This window comes from Manis javanica, chromosome 14 (genome assembly GCF_040802235.1).
Source record: "Manis javanica isolate MJ-LG chromosome 14, MJ_LKY, whole genome shotgun sequence".
In the NCBI taxonomy this organism is placed as follows: Eukaryota; Metazoa; Chordata; class Mammalia; order Pholidota; family Manidae; genus Manis; species Manis javanica.
Genome location: NC_133169.1, coordinates 89,274,621 through 89,291,069, shown reverse-complemented (window position 1 = coordinate 89,291,069; position 16,449 = coordinate 89,274,621). Strand labels below are relative to the sequence as shown.

At 42.9% G+C, this 16,449-nt stretch overlaps 1 protein-coding gene across 8 annotated transcripts in view; it reads right to left on the bottom strand.

Annotated features, from left to right (window-relative positions):
* The window catches only part of ARHGAP26 (Rho GTPase activating protein 26), a 404,986-nt gene that overhangs the window by 164,764 nt on the left and 223,773 nt on the right, over positions 1–16,449 (bottom strand). For all 8 annotated transcript variants that reach the window (XR_012125172.1, XM_073221874.1, XM_073221875.1 and 5 more), the window contains exons 13-14: positions 5,764–5,829; positions 2,002–2,076 (exon numbers count right to left, since the gene is read on the bottom strand). Coding sequence is in view for 7 of the 8 variants with exons in the window: in XM_073221874.1 (XP_073077975.1) it covers positions 2,002–2,076; positions 5,764–5,829 (141 nt within the window). In the remaining variant the exon portion in view is untranslated. The remainder of the gene's footprint in view (positions 1–2,001; positions 2,077–5,763; positions 5,830–16,449) is intronic.

Here is a 16,449-nt window from a genome sequence, read left to right as displayed (position 1 = left end):
GAATCTGAATTATTCTTCTGTTCTCGCCTTCACTTCTCAATCTGCCAGATTCAGCTCATATTAGATGGCATTATCATATTTTATATTACAGCTTTCATATGCATGCATATTTCCCCTTACCCAGACACTCTGTATACAAGGACTGACTCTTTCTGAAGTCCCTCCAGCCTCGGACAATCTGTTTCAGAGAATAGACACTCCAGAAATGTTTGCATCTCTGATCAGAAATGAAATACTGAGGGTTGATACCTGTTAGACTCTTAATTCTTCCTTACATTAGAATTTTTCTAAGATTAACATATCACCGTACAACCCAGCAACTACACTCTTGGGCATTTAACCCCAAAGAAACAAATTTACGTTCACACAAAAATCTATACATGAATGTTTCCAGCAGCTTTATTCTCAACTTCCCCAAACTATAAATAACCCAATATCCTTCAACAGGTGAATGGTTAAACAAACTGTGGTATATCTATACAATGGAATACTACTTGGCAATAAAAAAGAACTGTTGATACATAAAACAACTTGAAAAAAATCTCCAGGGAATTATGATGACTGAAAGAAAGTCAGTCCCCAAAGGTTACATATTGTATGACTCTATTTATAGAACAATCTTCAAATGACAAACTTACAGAAACGGGTAACACATTAGCAGTTGCCGGGGGTTAGGGATGGGGGTGAGGTGGCAGGGAAAGCAGATCAGCAGAGCCATGAAAGGTACCACAGGGGATCCCTGTGGTGGTAGAGCTGTTCTGTATCTTTCCTGCATCAGCAACATCCTGGTTATGATATGGTACTATAGCCTGGCAAGAGATTACTCTCAGAGGAAGGCAGGTGAAAGTATACATATCTCTTTATTATTTCTTACAACTGCATGTGAATCTACCATTATCCTAAAATAAAAAGTTTAATTCACAAAAAGACCAACCACAACCCAATCTAAATCAAAACAGATTCTCAGTGCAACAGTACTTCACAAATAATAATAGTTTCAAACAAAAGGTCTAGCTGTAGCTAACACAACAATGAGGGGTGCCCATAAGAGGCAGGAGCTCTCTAGAAAGAGTGGGAGTGAAGAGAGATTCCTGCTCAACATGACAGAGGAGATTTATTTACCTCTGAAAACTACCTTCAGAACCTGGGATGGAAAAGAAATGAAAAGTATTAACCAGAAAGTGTTCTTGTGCAGAACCCTGAGCAGGGACCCCAAGCAACAGTCCTTCCCTACCAGTGGGGTGGCTGGGCTTCCACAGGGACGACAACGGCCACTGATCTGTGAAATCTGAACTGTTTGCCATTTAGATCCATGTGGTTCACTGAGGCTGATGCCTTCAAATCTGGAAATACAGGAAATCTGCACACGAAGCAAACTGGCTCACTGGCTCACGGGTTTTTGATTCAAACATTCCACTTTTGGAGACAGTGGTTTTGTACTTATGTCAGCCAGCTGGGAAGGAGGTTCTGCTGCTCAAATAACAGAGACTGAGTTGAAATCGAGGAGCAGAGCAGCACAAAAATCACCTGCTTACATATACTGTATCTGACAGTCACATGACACCTTCTCAGTAACAGGCAACATGAGTTCTGAGGTCCAGGCTAGAAGGATGCCCCTTCCTTGGGCACTGAGTGTGCCCCCTAAATGCCTATCTCCCAAGACGATAGTGGGAGTCATGAGCTATAAAAGACAGAGTAGGGTGTGGTGGTCACATGAGTGGCCGAGAGCACCACTTGGATGGGCAGCCGCCAAGTCTGCAAACAGAGCGGGCGTGGTGCCTTGGACCTGCCACGGTTTGGGTGTTTTTCTAGCCCTTCTCAGTACCTCTTCCAAGACTGCCTACAGCCATGACAACTGGTGAGTGGGGCAGCTGATTTCTGGGAGTCACCTCTTGGGCACTCTAATTCCTTCCCAAGAGGCTTCTATATTTACAGTGACTTTTCAGAGGTGCCCCCACACCCCCACCAGGACCAGCCTGGCAGAGCCACTGCTGCACTCACCCATTAGGACACTGAGCAGCTTCTGCACTCTGGAATTGACGCCCACGATTCTGTAGAGCCCTTGCTCATTGATCCCTGAGAAGAGAAACAGTGATGATTTAATTAGAGGCATGTCAGAACACAAGTCAAGCCAACCCAGCTAAATGCACTTTTTTCATTTTCTCGGTCCTTCTGAAAGCTGTTCTAATTAAAGTCCCCTGTCACTCAGCTCTGAGCTTAGCGAGGGAGTGGGATTTGGTGCAGCTGTCTAGGACTTCACGATGTGCTGCACACTTCAGCCCTTGTGTTAGTTCAGTCATCAGAGGGGAAAGAAACCTTCCTTTTCTCTTGCCAAAGACAGCATCTGGAGAGTTTTGAAAGATGCAAAATATGTCATATTTAACCAGTTTTTTAATTTAAAAAGCCAAAATTAACATGATAAATATTTCATACCACAGAAAAGAATAAATACTTTACAATCCATTTTCACATACAGAACAAAAATACTGAGGTATAAGGGCATTTTGAATTCTGGAGAATGTCAGCCAAGATAGAGAAATTAGAAAGTCCATTCATTTATAAGGTAAATATTCTTTATAAAGAAAAAGGCAGACCCCCTTCACTCAACCCAAGGAAATGCAGAACCCATCTAATCTAGAAGGATCTTCAAACTCCTAAACAGAGAACCAACAACTACCCCACATCAGTACGTTGTTCAGTTAAGTTGCAGGGATTAGATCTCACTTTACCATTTACAAAACGGAACAGTTTAGGGTGAGTGAGTCCTGTTCTGAGGCTTTTATCCCAGGCCCAGCGTATCTGACGCCTTCAACTAACTGGTGTCTTGCTTCCTTATTCCCCTGATGTCCACTCTCCAGCCAGTAGCCAAAATAAACTTCTTAAAATGTAAATCAGTTCAAATCATCTCTTTTCTGAAAACCTTCCAATGGCTTCTCTTTGCATTTAGACCACAGTCAAAACTTACCACGGCCCATGAGGCCCCACAGGATTAAACCCAGGCTCACCTCTGGCCGAATCACCTGCCGCCTTTATGCAGCTCCGGCACCCTGGCCTTCCTAGGGACGCAGCATACCAAGCTCACACCCCCAAACCACTGTCTGCGCACAGGTGTCTCGTCCACCTGGGACCCTCTCCTCCTGGATCTTGTCATCCATCATTCAGGTCTCGGCTTGAATGCAGCGTCCTCATTCCACGGCACCCCATGACCACCTCGCCTGGACCTTCCCTTACTCCATGTTCATTTCTGCACAGCAGTTACGAAAGAAGCTAGAAACAGTATCTCAGCTTCTCTTTCTTATTTGGTTCATTTGTGTCTCTTCCCACAACTACAACATGAACTCCAAGTACAGTGATTGCCTTCTTTGCCGTTATATCCCAAAAACCTCGACCAGCAATATGACATGTGGTAGAATGAATAAAACACTGAGTTATCCTCCAGCAGGGCCACTACTTTGGGGCCAAAACAAAATTTCCTGGAAGAAATTTGGGAAAAGGCAGATTGTGCAGTGCCTTCAGCAAGCAGTGGAACCAGCAAATGGAAGGACATGGTCTGGAATGACAGAATTCACAGCTAAAAAGGACCCGTAAAGGCCTCACTCTGCAGGGCTCAGGAGCTGGTCAGAAGCCAAGGGGCAGGCCCCGAATTACTGACTGGCAGAATCACTACTCAGTAGCACAGGGGCTTCAAGGGCTTGTTCTTTCTCAAATGTCTCTCATTCTTTTGTCCTTGCGCTTCCCTGGGCCTTGACAAAAATCCCAGCTCCCATTGGATGATGATTAATGAACCCCAGAAAGTATGGGCGATCTGCTCACCTCTGCTCACCACAAATATGTGTGTACATACATGCACTGCGGTAGGGAAGTACTTCAGGTATTTATGCTAAAACGGCATTTAACTCACACTGTCCTTATTTCCTCTTTGTGCTAAATGAAAACTTCCTTAGAAATTAAAACACATCATTTTCATCCTCATTTTAGAGGGGGAGAGGACAGGCAGGCAGAGGCTAAGAGACCAAACCAACTGCTTCCTCTAATACTTGTGTGTATTTTCTGGTTTTACATCAGAAATAGTTGTCCCTCCGAGCTACCGGCTTGCATTCACCACACAGACTGAAATGGTTTCCCTGTTGGTTTGGCTGCTGAAAACCGAGAGACAGACGGGTGGCCCACCTCAGGCAAGCGTAAAAACCTCAGGGGAGGGGAGGAGATCTGAGTTTCGAATTCACTTTTGCCTCCATTTTTGTCTTTACCTTTGTTAACCCTGTGCCTCTTATTTCTCATTATTTTCTTTTAAAATGAAAAGCAAATCAAAATGCCTATTGAAAAATTACCTTGGTAATATGTGCTTTAAAATTTTAGAAACCGCAGTTAAAGCGAATAGATACACCGAAGGAAGAGAGTAAAACCAGCAGAGAGGCCCCCGAGCGCACGACGCCACCTACGCGAGTAAGTGCCGCCCCTTCCTTACCGACCTCAGAATGGGCTCGCACTGCGCAGGCTGTTCAGTGACTTTTATTTTTGGATAATGAAAATCCTGGATGTAAATTAATGTATGTCCACTGCATTTTTAGTGATTCATAGTTCTTACTGCATGAATGTACCACTGTTGATTTAACCAATTTTTGAGACGACATCTGGCCCGTTTCTGATTTTTCACCCAGCAACAACATTTTATAGACATTGTTATGGCTCGACCCAACCCGCGTCCTTACTTCCTCCAGACCTGTTTCACACAAGTGTCACCCAGTTCTACTTTACAGTCTCTGGCTGCATTTTACGTATCTCTGCAAGCTACCTTAACTTTTTACTGAAGGGAAGTAGAGCGGACTTACACACACATTGAAATAACTACCTTGGGAAGAACATTTTTTGATTTAATACAAAGGAATATGGGCTCAGACAGTTTTTTTCCTCCCCCTCTACTCAGTGCTTCATAGACTTTATAAAGATGCTTGTATTTGTCAACCAGTAAGAGTTACAGATCCTGCTTTAAAAGATAGAACTTCCTTCAAACAATTAAAAAGGGCTGGTGGGTTGACAGGCTGCAGAATAAATCAGATTCCACTTTGACGATGGTCCAAATCAAATGCGGCACCACTGCAGGAGACCAGGGGCCTGGCCCCTTCTCCCCACCTGGGTGGCTGCCAGACTAGCTCCCCAGAGCAGCGTTCTTAACCTGGGGCCCTGAGACCCCGAGAGCATTCAGGGTGTCGATGAACTTAGGAAAACAATTACATATTTATTTTCAAAAACCTATAACTGAAATTAAGCACGTCCTTCCATTATAAGGAACAAATCACAATATTAGCAGTACCTGCCACTTGGTCAGAAATGAGATACTTCGGTAACACACTGCAGTTGTTACAGACATCTTGACATATCACTATACCCAAATTAATGCTGTTTATCAGAACTGCACTGTAACTTGTTATTTTAAATGTCAATAAAAAAATACATGTCTTATTATATCCCAACTATGTTTTTTAATATCTTAGCTGAATTTTAATAACTGGCTTCCTTATAATCTTTTATATTTGATTTGGTATGTATGCATTTAAAACATTCTTCTGGTCAAAGACGTTGATGACACCCAATTGGTGGAAAGCCCCTGCTTCAGACCAACACGGATTTGTGGAAACACAGACAATGGCACTTTGGGAGTTAATGAGTCACTTAAATTGGGAAACAGCAGGTAGCAGGTCTGACGCCTCACCAGATGTGTGACCTTCGCCGAGAACAATGCCATCTGTCGAACTATTTTACCTCTGGTTTCCACAGCATGGATGCATTTCCTGATAATGCTGAAGCCAATGGTGTCCAACTGTGCAGCTGAAAGAGGAAGAGAAGGGCAGTCAAGGTGCTGGCCATGCAATCAAGGGACAAGGCTTGACCAACCCAGGATGAATCAGTCCCAGGGTGTGGGTGCATGTCCTTTTCATTTTCCCCACTAAAGGTACAGGAATGGTTTTTTTTTTTTTTAATTAGCTGGCATTTATCGACAGCTTACCGTATGCCAGGCACGGTTCTAAGTGCTTTGCATGTATTATCTCATTTAATTCTCATAGTAGAATTACTACAAGGTTTTCCTTTATGTAGAGCTGAAGAAACTGCACCATAGAGTGAGGAGCACTTTAGCAAAGGAAAAACTAGGCACCCTTTAAATTGTTTTGTTATTCTCAGGAGCTGTAAGACTAACGGCTTGCTGGTCTCCTTCAAAAAGCATAAATTAAGTGCTCAATAAATGTTGGGCAAGTGCTTGATGCAGATGACCGCATTTAATCCTAGAAAGTCCTCTAGGCTGCCACTATCATTAGCCTCATATTATATTATAGGTGAAGAAACTGAGATTTGGCAAAGCTAAGTCTCTTGACCACAGTTGCAGAGCTTATATGTGGGAGACTCATTCCGCACCCTGGACCACGCAGCTGCCTTAAAGGTGACCCTGAGTTAAACAGAGCAGTAAAACCCTGCTCAGGTTACTAAGAAAAAAGGAAAAACGGAAAAAGGAGGAGTGACACAGAGAAAAATTAAAACAGCTAAGAACAAAGAAACCACATGAGGAAGGAGCAGAAGAGCCGCCCTCTGCGTGGCTAGATCAGCGGGCAGTGGCAGAGTTCTCCATCTGCTCCAAACCCACTGATGTCACTCAGAAAATGAATGATCAGCAGCAAAAACTTTCTCCAAAGCGCAGAACCAATTTCCAAAAGGGCAAGGCGGCTGGAAACCCACCAAAATGCATCCCCCACACTCTGGTTACCCCTCGGTGTGTTATGGTAATCTTTCAGAACGAGTTCACCTTTGACCTCCTTAGGACATTAGGGCATGATGGGAATGCACCACAGTGGAGAAGGGAGTGGTAGAAAGAAGGTGAGTATCCATAAATGATTTGTCATTATCATAGGGCAAGAAATAAACATGCAAAATATGAGAACTGTGCAGAATTTGAACTCATCTGGATCTAATACAAATGGAATCTTTTCACAGCTCTTAATGTATTTGGGTAAACTTAGATCCAATGAAGATAAAAATCCTTAAAAAAAGAAAAATCACTGAGAATTACCCAAATCAAACTAAAAAGGAACACTAATTTCCCAAAACTTCTCTTCCCAAAGGGAAACAGCTCTTGTTCTTACATGCATCACTTAGTGGTATTCATTATAAACACACTTGGCCTCTAGGATAGTAAGTGAAGTATCAGAAAAAGAGGAAAACAGTGTTTTTCCTCCTTGAGACCACCTGCTACACAAACCACTACTGTTCTTCCTTTAAAGCTGTAAGGAGCCCAATAACTCATTCCCTTGCTTTTTCTAGTATGAACCACGTATTTACTCTGCAAATTGTGTTTAATTAAGCTTTGTGACTCAAAGCTGCAAGTCAGATCGAAATCATTCTTCCAAATGAAATTCAATCAACCAATGCCATAGACTTTACTCCAAATTTAATAACTTACTATGATACACAGGACAAGTACCTGTTGGGACCTAAGGAAAGATTTTTTTTACATACAGCTTTATTGAGAAATAATTCACATACCATAAAGTTCACCCATTTAAAGCTTACATAATTTCTAGTATGTTTACAAAGTTATGAATCAATGACCCCTAATTCTGTAACATTTGCATCATCCACCACAGAAATCCTCATCCACAGTAATAGTCATTCTCTATTTCCTGGACATTTCATGTAAATGAAATCATGTTAACATGTGGTCTTTGGTGTCTTACTTCTTTTGTTTCGCACAATACTTCCAAGATTCATCACTATTGTAGAATCAAGACTTCATTCCTTTTAATGACTAAATAATATTCCATTGTCTGGATAAACCACTTTTCATTCATCCATTTATCACTTGTTTCCACTTTTTGGCTATTTTGAGTAATGCTGTGAGGAACAACTGTATTCAAGTCTCTGTGTGGACATGCATTTTTATTTTTCTTTAGGATATACCTAGGAGTGGAATTTCTGAGCTATATGGGGAACCTTACGCCTAACTTTTGGCGGGAACTGCCAAGCTGTTTTCAAAGTGTGGCACCACTTTACATTCCCACCATCCATGCATGAAGGTTCCAATTTCTTCACATCTTTGCCAACGTCTGTTACTGTCTTTTTTATTATAGCTATTCTAATGGGTGTGAAGTGGTATCTCATTGTGGTTTTGATTTGCATTTCCCTAATGACTAATGATGTTAGGTATCTCTTCATGTGCGGGGAGCATTTTCATTCCTTTTATACAGTAGTCAGAATAGAACCTACTGGAAAGTATTTATCAGAGAGGAAATTATTTTTTGTACTTGAGGTTTCCAAAATGTTCTTAACTGTGTTTAAACAGTTGAAGTCTTCTAGTTCTTTTTTAGAGAGATGCTTAAAAGACCGTTCTGTAGAGATGACAGTCAAAGAAGTTTGGAAGAGAAAGAATGGCTATTTTGCACAGTGCTCTGGGAAACTGCTGGGACTGATTCTGAACTTAGATGTTTTCGGGGTAGGTTTGTGAACATGGTCTTGTTCTAGGCACTGACAAAGACAATTTTGCTTCTTTCCCCCATGAACATTGATAAGAAGTTTTGGAAAACTGGAAATAACCTGGCAACTGACTGGCAACCCCACTGGCTATAAGATACATGCTCATAAAGCCATCAGCATAACTAGCAGAAGGAATATGGCGAGAACTAGACATAAACCTGCAGAGGCAATCAGTCCTTGAGACTTTTCCGGTGGAACTGTGGGAAGCCAGATCCTTTTCGAGGTAAGTAATAGTTAATGGCAAAGAACACAACGGAACCTTCCAACTATATCCTGGAAAAAACACAATTTCACTAACCTACATAAACTGCAATTACTTTTGGAAAATGGCGAAGCAAACCACCCCCCCCAAAAAAACCCTCTGAGCAAATGTTTCTCCTTTGGTTTTCCCAACATTAGAAGTTCTCAGATTTGTTTTAAACCAGCAAATCCCTTTCCTTGAAATAAATCTTGCACAGATGTTACACATAAGGCCTTATACATTACACATGTAACAGTATTTATTAGTAGATGTAAGTTCAAATGTATATAACATTTACATATTGCAAGGTCAAATGCTAAGAGTTCAAGTTAACTTTTTTAGGTTCTAATGGGTTCCAGTTGTATACTAATGATACTTACTAGAAGTTTATAAACATAGAAAACTATGGAATGGAACACAGAAATGGAACTCATTACCAAATAGTTTCCAACAAGGAACTCAGGAGATAGAGCCTAACAATGATTGCTCTAAGTCTCTAAACTGGACCTGGTACAGTCATCACACTGCCCACCGCCTTGGCACTCCCTTTACATCTCTCTCCACCTGTCACGCGTGCGCGCTCACACACACACTAACACACAGGTCTGACTTCTACTCTCAGCAACTTGCGTTTCCTGCTGATGTCACGATTAAGGTACAAATGATTAACAACTGCTTTATGATTTACATGCAAGGAGCACCACTAATGGAATACGGACTAGAGCGCACTCATGACTAGAGACCATCAGTCCTGACCTCTGCCCAGCACAGACATGATCTAAGTTAATTGAGATCTCTTCCTCTGAAAAGAGATTTCTCACTAAAAGGTTTAGAACACCATCACCGCAGAGCAGTTTGCTGATGACAGAAGAGGTCTGAGCGTCCGCCAGATGGAAGCGGCTGTCTTAATCCCTTCAAGCAGGTGATTCAGCGCTTTCACTGAGCCAAGGCTCAGAAAAGGTCAGGGATTTATTTGCAATTTCTGTATCCTTATAATCTCCAGGAATAATCTCTCATTAAATATCTACTAGGCTTGCATTATTCCCTTAATTTGACTTTCGATGAGTTGTTGCAGGACCAGTGGCTCCTAGGCCCGACATCCGCCGTCTTGCTGCCAAGGCTTAGACTAGCTTCTCATCCTCCCTCGGCCTGAGTTCAGCTGTGCCGGGGTTTACGCACAGGGCAGCCCAAAACAGCTGCCGTGTGAGGAGCGTTCACAGAGCTCGTGTCAGACACCCAGGCTGAACCGCCAAGTCAGAAATGTGTCATCCTCTTAACTTGCATTTCAACTTTTGAAGCCTTGTTTCTTTGTCTTCTTTTTGAGAAAGTAAACGGTCAGGGTTACACAAACTATTTTCTCAAAGTTCTGTGGAGAACAAGAGAACCCTGGAGACGTGGGCTCATGCTCAGTCAGCTCGGAGTTTGAGGGCAGAAGTGGGACAGGGATGCCTGGCAGACCCTTGGGGTCTGCAGTATCATGCCTACGATACGAACTCCAAGGAGAGACACAGGTTAAATCCAGACACAGACTGTTTTATTACAAAGGACTTAAAAGAACAACACACTCTTGAGTTTCAATCAGATTATTTGCTTGTCATAGAGGAGGGGGCTATGGGTCAGGCAGGGGCATAACCATCACTGTCACACTCTGCAGCCTCTGGGGCCTCACGGCACCTCACCTGAGACGCTTTCCCTGGCTCTTTCTGCCTTAAAGAAAAAAAAATGAGGTGCACGGCAAGTGGTAGAGGGTGATAACGACAATAAAACCATGATTATAAGCCTTAGTGCTCTCCCTTTCTTATCCCCATATCCGAATCACCACCAGGTCTCCCAGTTTTACCTCCTAATGCCTCTCAGCTTTCGTCTAGTTCTCTCCATCTTCATCACCATCATCTGGTCCTGGCCTCCATCATCAGCTACCAGGACTGCGGCAGTGCCCACCTAACTGGTCTCCTCACACCTCTGCCGGCTCCCTCCAATTTGCCTTCCACGTCGCAGCCCCTGTTCAAGTCACTCCCGGTTCAGTCTCTCAAGGGCTCCCCACTGCTCTCGGTAGGATAACCCAGATCCCTAACATGGCCCACCAAACTCGGCCTGGCCTGGCACCTGTCTGCCTCTCTAGCCTCATCTCGGGCCACTCCTCTGCCTCTCAGCCACACTGGCTTCCTTTCAGAGCATCCAACTCACCATACTTTCTCTTTGGCCTTTGCACGTGCTATGGATTTCACCTGGAAGCCCTCTGGCCCAGGAAACTCCAAATCCTCAGGTCTCCCCTCAAGTGTCAATTCCTCAAAAAAGCCTCCCTGACCTCCCCACCTAAATTAACACCCCGTCGTGCATTTGGATAGAGCACCATCAACCTCACTTTCAGAGTATGCAACACAACTGCAAGTTCACATTTTATTTGTAGGATTCAGCCAAAAATGTCTGTCTACCAAACTAGATATGCATTCAGAAAGCAACTGTACACCTATATTTTTTATTCAACAGTATACGTCTGTCTTTCACTGTCTACTATAGTGCTAGACATTAAGAAAAAACATGAAATTTTTCATTTTGTGTAATTTTTCATTTTGAATGCACATTTAGGCAAACTGGTGACCTACTGGTGGGGAGAGTTGCTAAGGGGTAGCATGAAGCAGTCAAACTGACCTTTCAGATTCCAACTGATACAAACCCTATGAGAGGAACTGAGCTATTTACACTCTGGTCCTCAGATTTTTTTATCTTTTTGTGAGGATATAAAGGTTAAATAAAGATATGAATGGCCTGATCTAACCACTTCCTTCCTTCCTGTATCAGTACAAAGAGGTATTACCACCTACCAGCACAGCCCCAAGAACAGTCCAAGAGACAGGAAAAACAAGAGCTGTGCGAGCCGAGACAGGGAACAGAGGAGACAAAGCTAAGTTTAGGTCTCCCTGGACACCCTTAGAAAACCAGTGATGTGGTATCATCACTGAGCATGAACTTGGGGCTGCTGGTGGTGCTGGGAGGGGTGTGTTCTTCTACATCCTACTAACTGGGCCATCTAAACAGTCAATAGAGAAAGTCAAGGAAAGCCCTAAAAAACAAGAGCTCTCTCCTCTAGAGCTCTAGACTACCCAGCAGACCTCACTCTTCAGGATCAGGGGCCCCTGTTCTGAAAATCAGTAACCTGTTGTGGTCCTATTCTGATCCTTAGTACTCAGAACAGCAAGCACTTAGCCGGGAAGTGGCCAAATCACCAACTTGGAAACAAGCGACCTTTCCATCCTATAGATTGATGGATGGACATATAGTCTGTAAACACAATGCTCGTGGACACACCCCGAGTGACCCCACACCAGCATCCTGGGGATTCTAACAGACCTCAGGAGATGAATGCTTTTCCAAAGGAGACGTGCTATCTACTGAAGTAGTCTCTACACACATTAGAACGGATTACCATTCTCCTAAAGTTGGTATTCGACAGGTTTTTCCTAGCTGAAAACTTTTCCCCAGGAAACTTACTTAACTTTCCTTTGATCAAAAAAAGTTCAAGTTCTTTATGAGAGAAATGGGATTTGCTGGAAGTGCTGGATGTCTGCATAAAAATGAGAGAACTGAGAGGTAAAGAAAGTTACTGCCCCATTTTTAATGTGGATGGATACATGCGATTGTCTGGAGTTATTATGAGCAGGCCACCACTTTATGGATAGCACCAGGGGCATGTTCTCACCACAGAAATTCACTCAATTTCCCAACGTGATTTGCTCTTAAAGTCTGGCCTGCCTCACTCATTCTGAATTTAATCAATTTCAGCACCAGTAAAAGCCATGAAGGAAAACACCCACACTGAACTGAACAGAACTCCATCTGGAGACTAGACTTCCAATCGGCTCGCACACTCAGAGGGCCCACGGCCTTTCTCCCAGGCATGTGACGCCCTCGAGTTGCCAGGCTCCCGGCTGTGGCCCTTGGGAAGACGTCTGCATGGCGGCAGCTCTCAGAAGCATGCAGTGGGGTCCAGGAAAGTCGGCCAGTTGGTGTTTCTTCCAGGTGTGAATTCTCTTCTTTGGGGACTACTGCAGCCAAGTTTTAATACCAGCTCCCCAAGACCCTGGGCCCCATCCCCACCCCACTGTCTGTTCTGCCTTAGATTCTGCTCCCTGGCTGTTAGGTAGTCAGGTAACATGAACTAACTTTAATAGTAACTGAAGACACGCAGACAGAAGCAGTTAGGTACTGGGAAGAGAACAGTGAGTTTACACCCAGACAGGCCTGGATTCCAACCCTGTCTCTGCCACCTCAAGCTGGGTCTGACCTTCACCCTCTCTTGAGACCTTCTTCATTCTGACATGGGGACAACTCACGAGGTATTACAAAGACCAAATGAAATGCACATAACTGTGACTTATTTGGTATTTCAATCAACGGTCATTACCATTATTACCAGTATTAGGATGTTACTATAGCTTAATATTGGAATCAAACTTTCCATATCCAAGTTCATGTTATCCTTACAGTAATCCCATGGGGTAAATATTTTTACTGTTCTCACTAATAACATCTCACTGTGTTTCCATACTAATAAGTATAATGAAGGATAATATATTACCATTTATAGGATAAATTAATAAGTTATAGCTTATTCGACTTTCCCAATATATCTGCTAAGTTTTTGTGATGAGAGAAGCCAGGCTTACGATGTTACGTGGTAACAAAAATAATGATAGCAGAGCTAAACTTACCGAGCAGACAGAGCTGCTCCAGGCTAAGCACTTCAACGCCCCACACACCGCCACCACCCCTATACTGTAAGCAGGAAACCTCAGCTCAGACAAGGTCGAGGAACTTCTGGAAGCTTTCGGCATTAGTGAGTGCTGGAACCAGGACTGTGACTGTCTGACGCCAGAGCTCTCTCTCGTCTACTCCCTACTCTTGCTGAAGTTCACCTGACTTAGTCAGAAAGGAACTGGGGGACCAGGGATCATGTTTTCTGGATTCTGCCTTGTCTACTCCCATAGCACTTCTCGAGTCTGGTGGACAAGACAGGCAGAGGCATGCTTGTTGGGATGCAGATTCTGGGCACTGTCCCAGAGGTTATGCTTCAGAAGGCATGAGAATTACACTTGGGGTAAGTGTATATACACTACATACACACTTGGGATGTGTTATATGCCAAGCAGTTAAAACTATGATCACTGAAGACAAACAGGAATGATGGTCAACCATTAGTTGCCAATATCCTGTTCCCCATCTGATAATAATGATGAGCCAGTGTTATGTAACTCAACATGTATTGTTGGCCTGTACCGCTGGTGGTATACTGAATGATTCCAAGTGGTTCACAAATATTTTTAATACTAGTACACTTATTTTAATGAACAGAAATTATGGTTTATTACACATAGCATGAAATATTTAAAAAAATAGATATAGTTTAAAAAGAGTGAATTGATTTAAATAAAAGTAAGTAGATAATAATATAGGTAATATATGTAAAAAAAAAAAAAAAATCATGAGGGCGATAGACAAGTAACACCTTTGGGAGCTACTGCCCTAAATGGCCCCGGAGCAGGCACTACATTCAACCTGGTTATAAAAGGACAAGATGGGAGGGTGCCGTACTCTACCGGTGGGATGTCTGATTCCGAACAGTCTTCCTTGATTTCTTTCTTCCTCTCACACCTCGTTTCCAATCCATTCTGTAACAGCTTAAAAACACATCGAGAACCCAACTACTCCCACCATCCCCATGGCTAGCGTCCTGCTCCAAGCCACCAGCACCTGTTGCCTGGGCTCCCACTGGAGCCTCCCAGCTGCTTCTACTCATGCACCCCATGGTTTATGCACCATCAGCAGCCAGAGTCAGTCATCTTTTAAAAATATACATTGTGCATGTCTCTCACCTGATCACAACTCTCTAGGGACTTCTCATGACACTTAGAACACAACCTCACCTCCTGACCATGACTTCCCATGATCTAGTCTAGCCTCCCTGCCCGCTCTCCTTCTGGCTTCTGCCAGTCCAGTCACAGCGGTCCTTCCTGGGATTCCTGGAACACAGACTGTACAGTCCTTTCACCTCAGAGACCTTTGCATGTACTGTCTCCTCTGCCAGCTCCTGACACGCTTCACTCCCTCACTTTGTTCGGGTTTCTCAAATGTCACCTCTCCAGAGAGGCCTTCTCTGTTCCAGGTATCTGAAATAGCCACCCCTTGAATATACAATGGGGAAAAGACAGTCTCTTCAATAACCGGTGTGAAAACTGGACAGCTCCATGCAAGAGAATGAAACTGAAATACTGTCTAAATCCACACACAAAAGTAAACTCAGAATGGATTGAAGACTTAAATTTAAGACACGAAACCATAAAAGTCTTAGAAGAAAACACAGGCAAAAATCTCTTGAACACAAACATGAGCAACTTTTTTCTGAACACATCTCCCTGGGCAAGGGAAACAAAATAAAAAATGAACCAGTGGGACTACATCAAATTAAAAGGTTTCTGTACAGCAAAGGACACTGTCAGAACAAAAAGGCAATCTACAATATGGGAGAAAATATTCATAAATGATTCACCCAATAAGGGGTTAACATGTAAAATATATAAAGAACTCATACAGCTCAATACCAAAAAAAAACAAATAGCCCAATTAAAAAAATGGGCAGAGGACCTGAAGAGATATTTTTCCAAGTAAGAAATACAGAAAACCAACAGGCACAGGAAAAGATGCTCCACATCACTAATCATCAGGGAAATGAAATCAAAACCACAATGAGATACGACCTCACACCAGTTAGAACAGCCACTATCCAAAAGACAAGAAATAACAAGTGTTGGTGAGGATGTGGAGGAAAGGGAGCCCTTGTGCACAGCTGGTGCGAATGTGAACTGGCTGCAGACTGTGGAAAGCAGTATGGAGGTTCCTTAAAAAACTAAAAATAGAAATGCTATATGACCCAGTAACTCCACTTACAGAAATTTACCCAAAGAAAAGAAAATCCCTGATTCAAAAAGATACATGCACATCTGTGTCTATTTATTGCCACTGTTTATTGCCTAATAATGTTTATTGGCACATTATTTATAATAGCCAAGATGTGGAAGCAACCAAAGTGCCCATCAATAGACAAATGGGTAAAGAAGATGTGGTACATACACACAATGGGATATTATCAGCCATAAAAAAGAAAGAAACCCTTCCATTTGTGGCAACATGGATGGATCTAGAGAGTATTATGCTCAGTGAAATAAGCCAGGTGGAGAAAGTCAAATACCATATGATTTCCCTTATTTGCAGACTCTAAAAACAAAACAAAATGGAAAAAACATGCAGTAAACTCAGAGACACTGAGAAGTGACTGATGGTTACTATGGGGTAGGAGTTGAGGTGGGTGGGTGAGGAGGATAAGGGAGATAAAAGGGCACAAAAAACTCAATTATAGTAAAAGTTCATCACGGGGGTTGAAGCGCAGCATGCAGAATACAGCCAACGGTTCTGTAACATTTTCTGTGCTGACAGCTAGTAACTGCACTAGTTGGGGTGAGGATTTAACAATATGTGAAACTGCTGAACTGCTGTGTTGTATACTTGAAACCAATGTAATAATGTGTGTCACCTATACTTCCGTAAAATAAATAAATACAATAGCTACCCCCATTATTCTCTATCCCTTTGCTCTTACTTCTTCCCGGCCCTTCTCTCCACCTGAAAGTGTG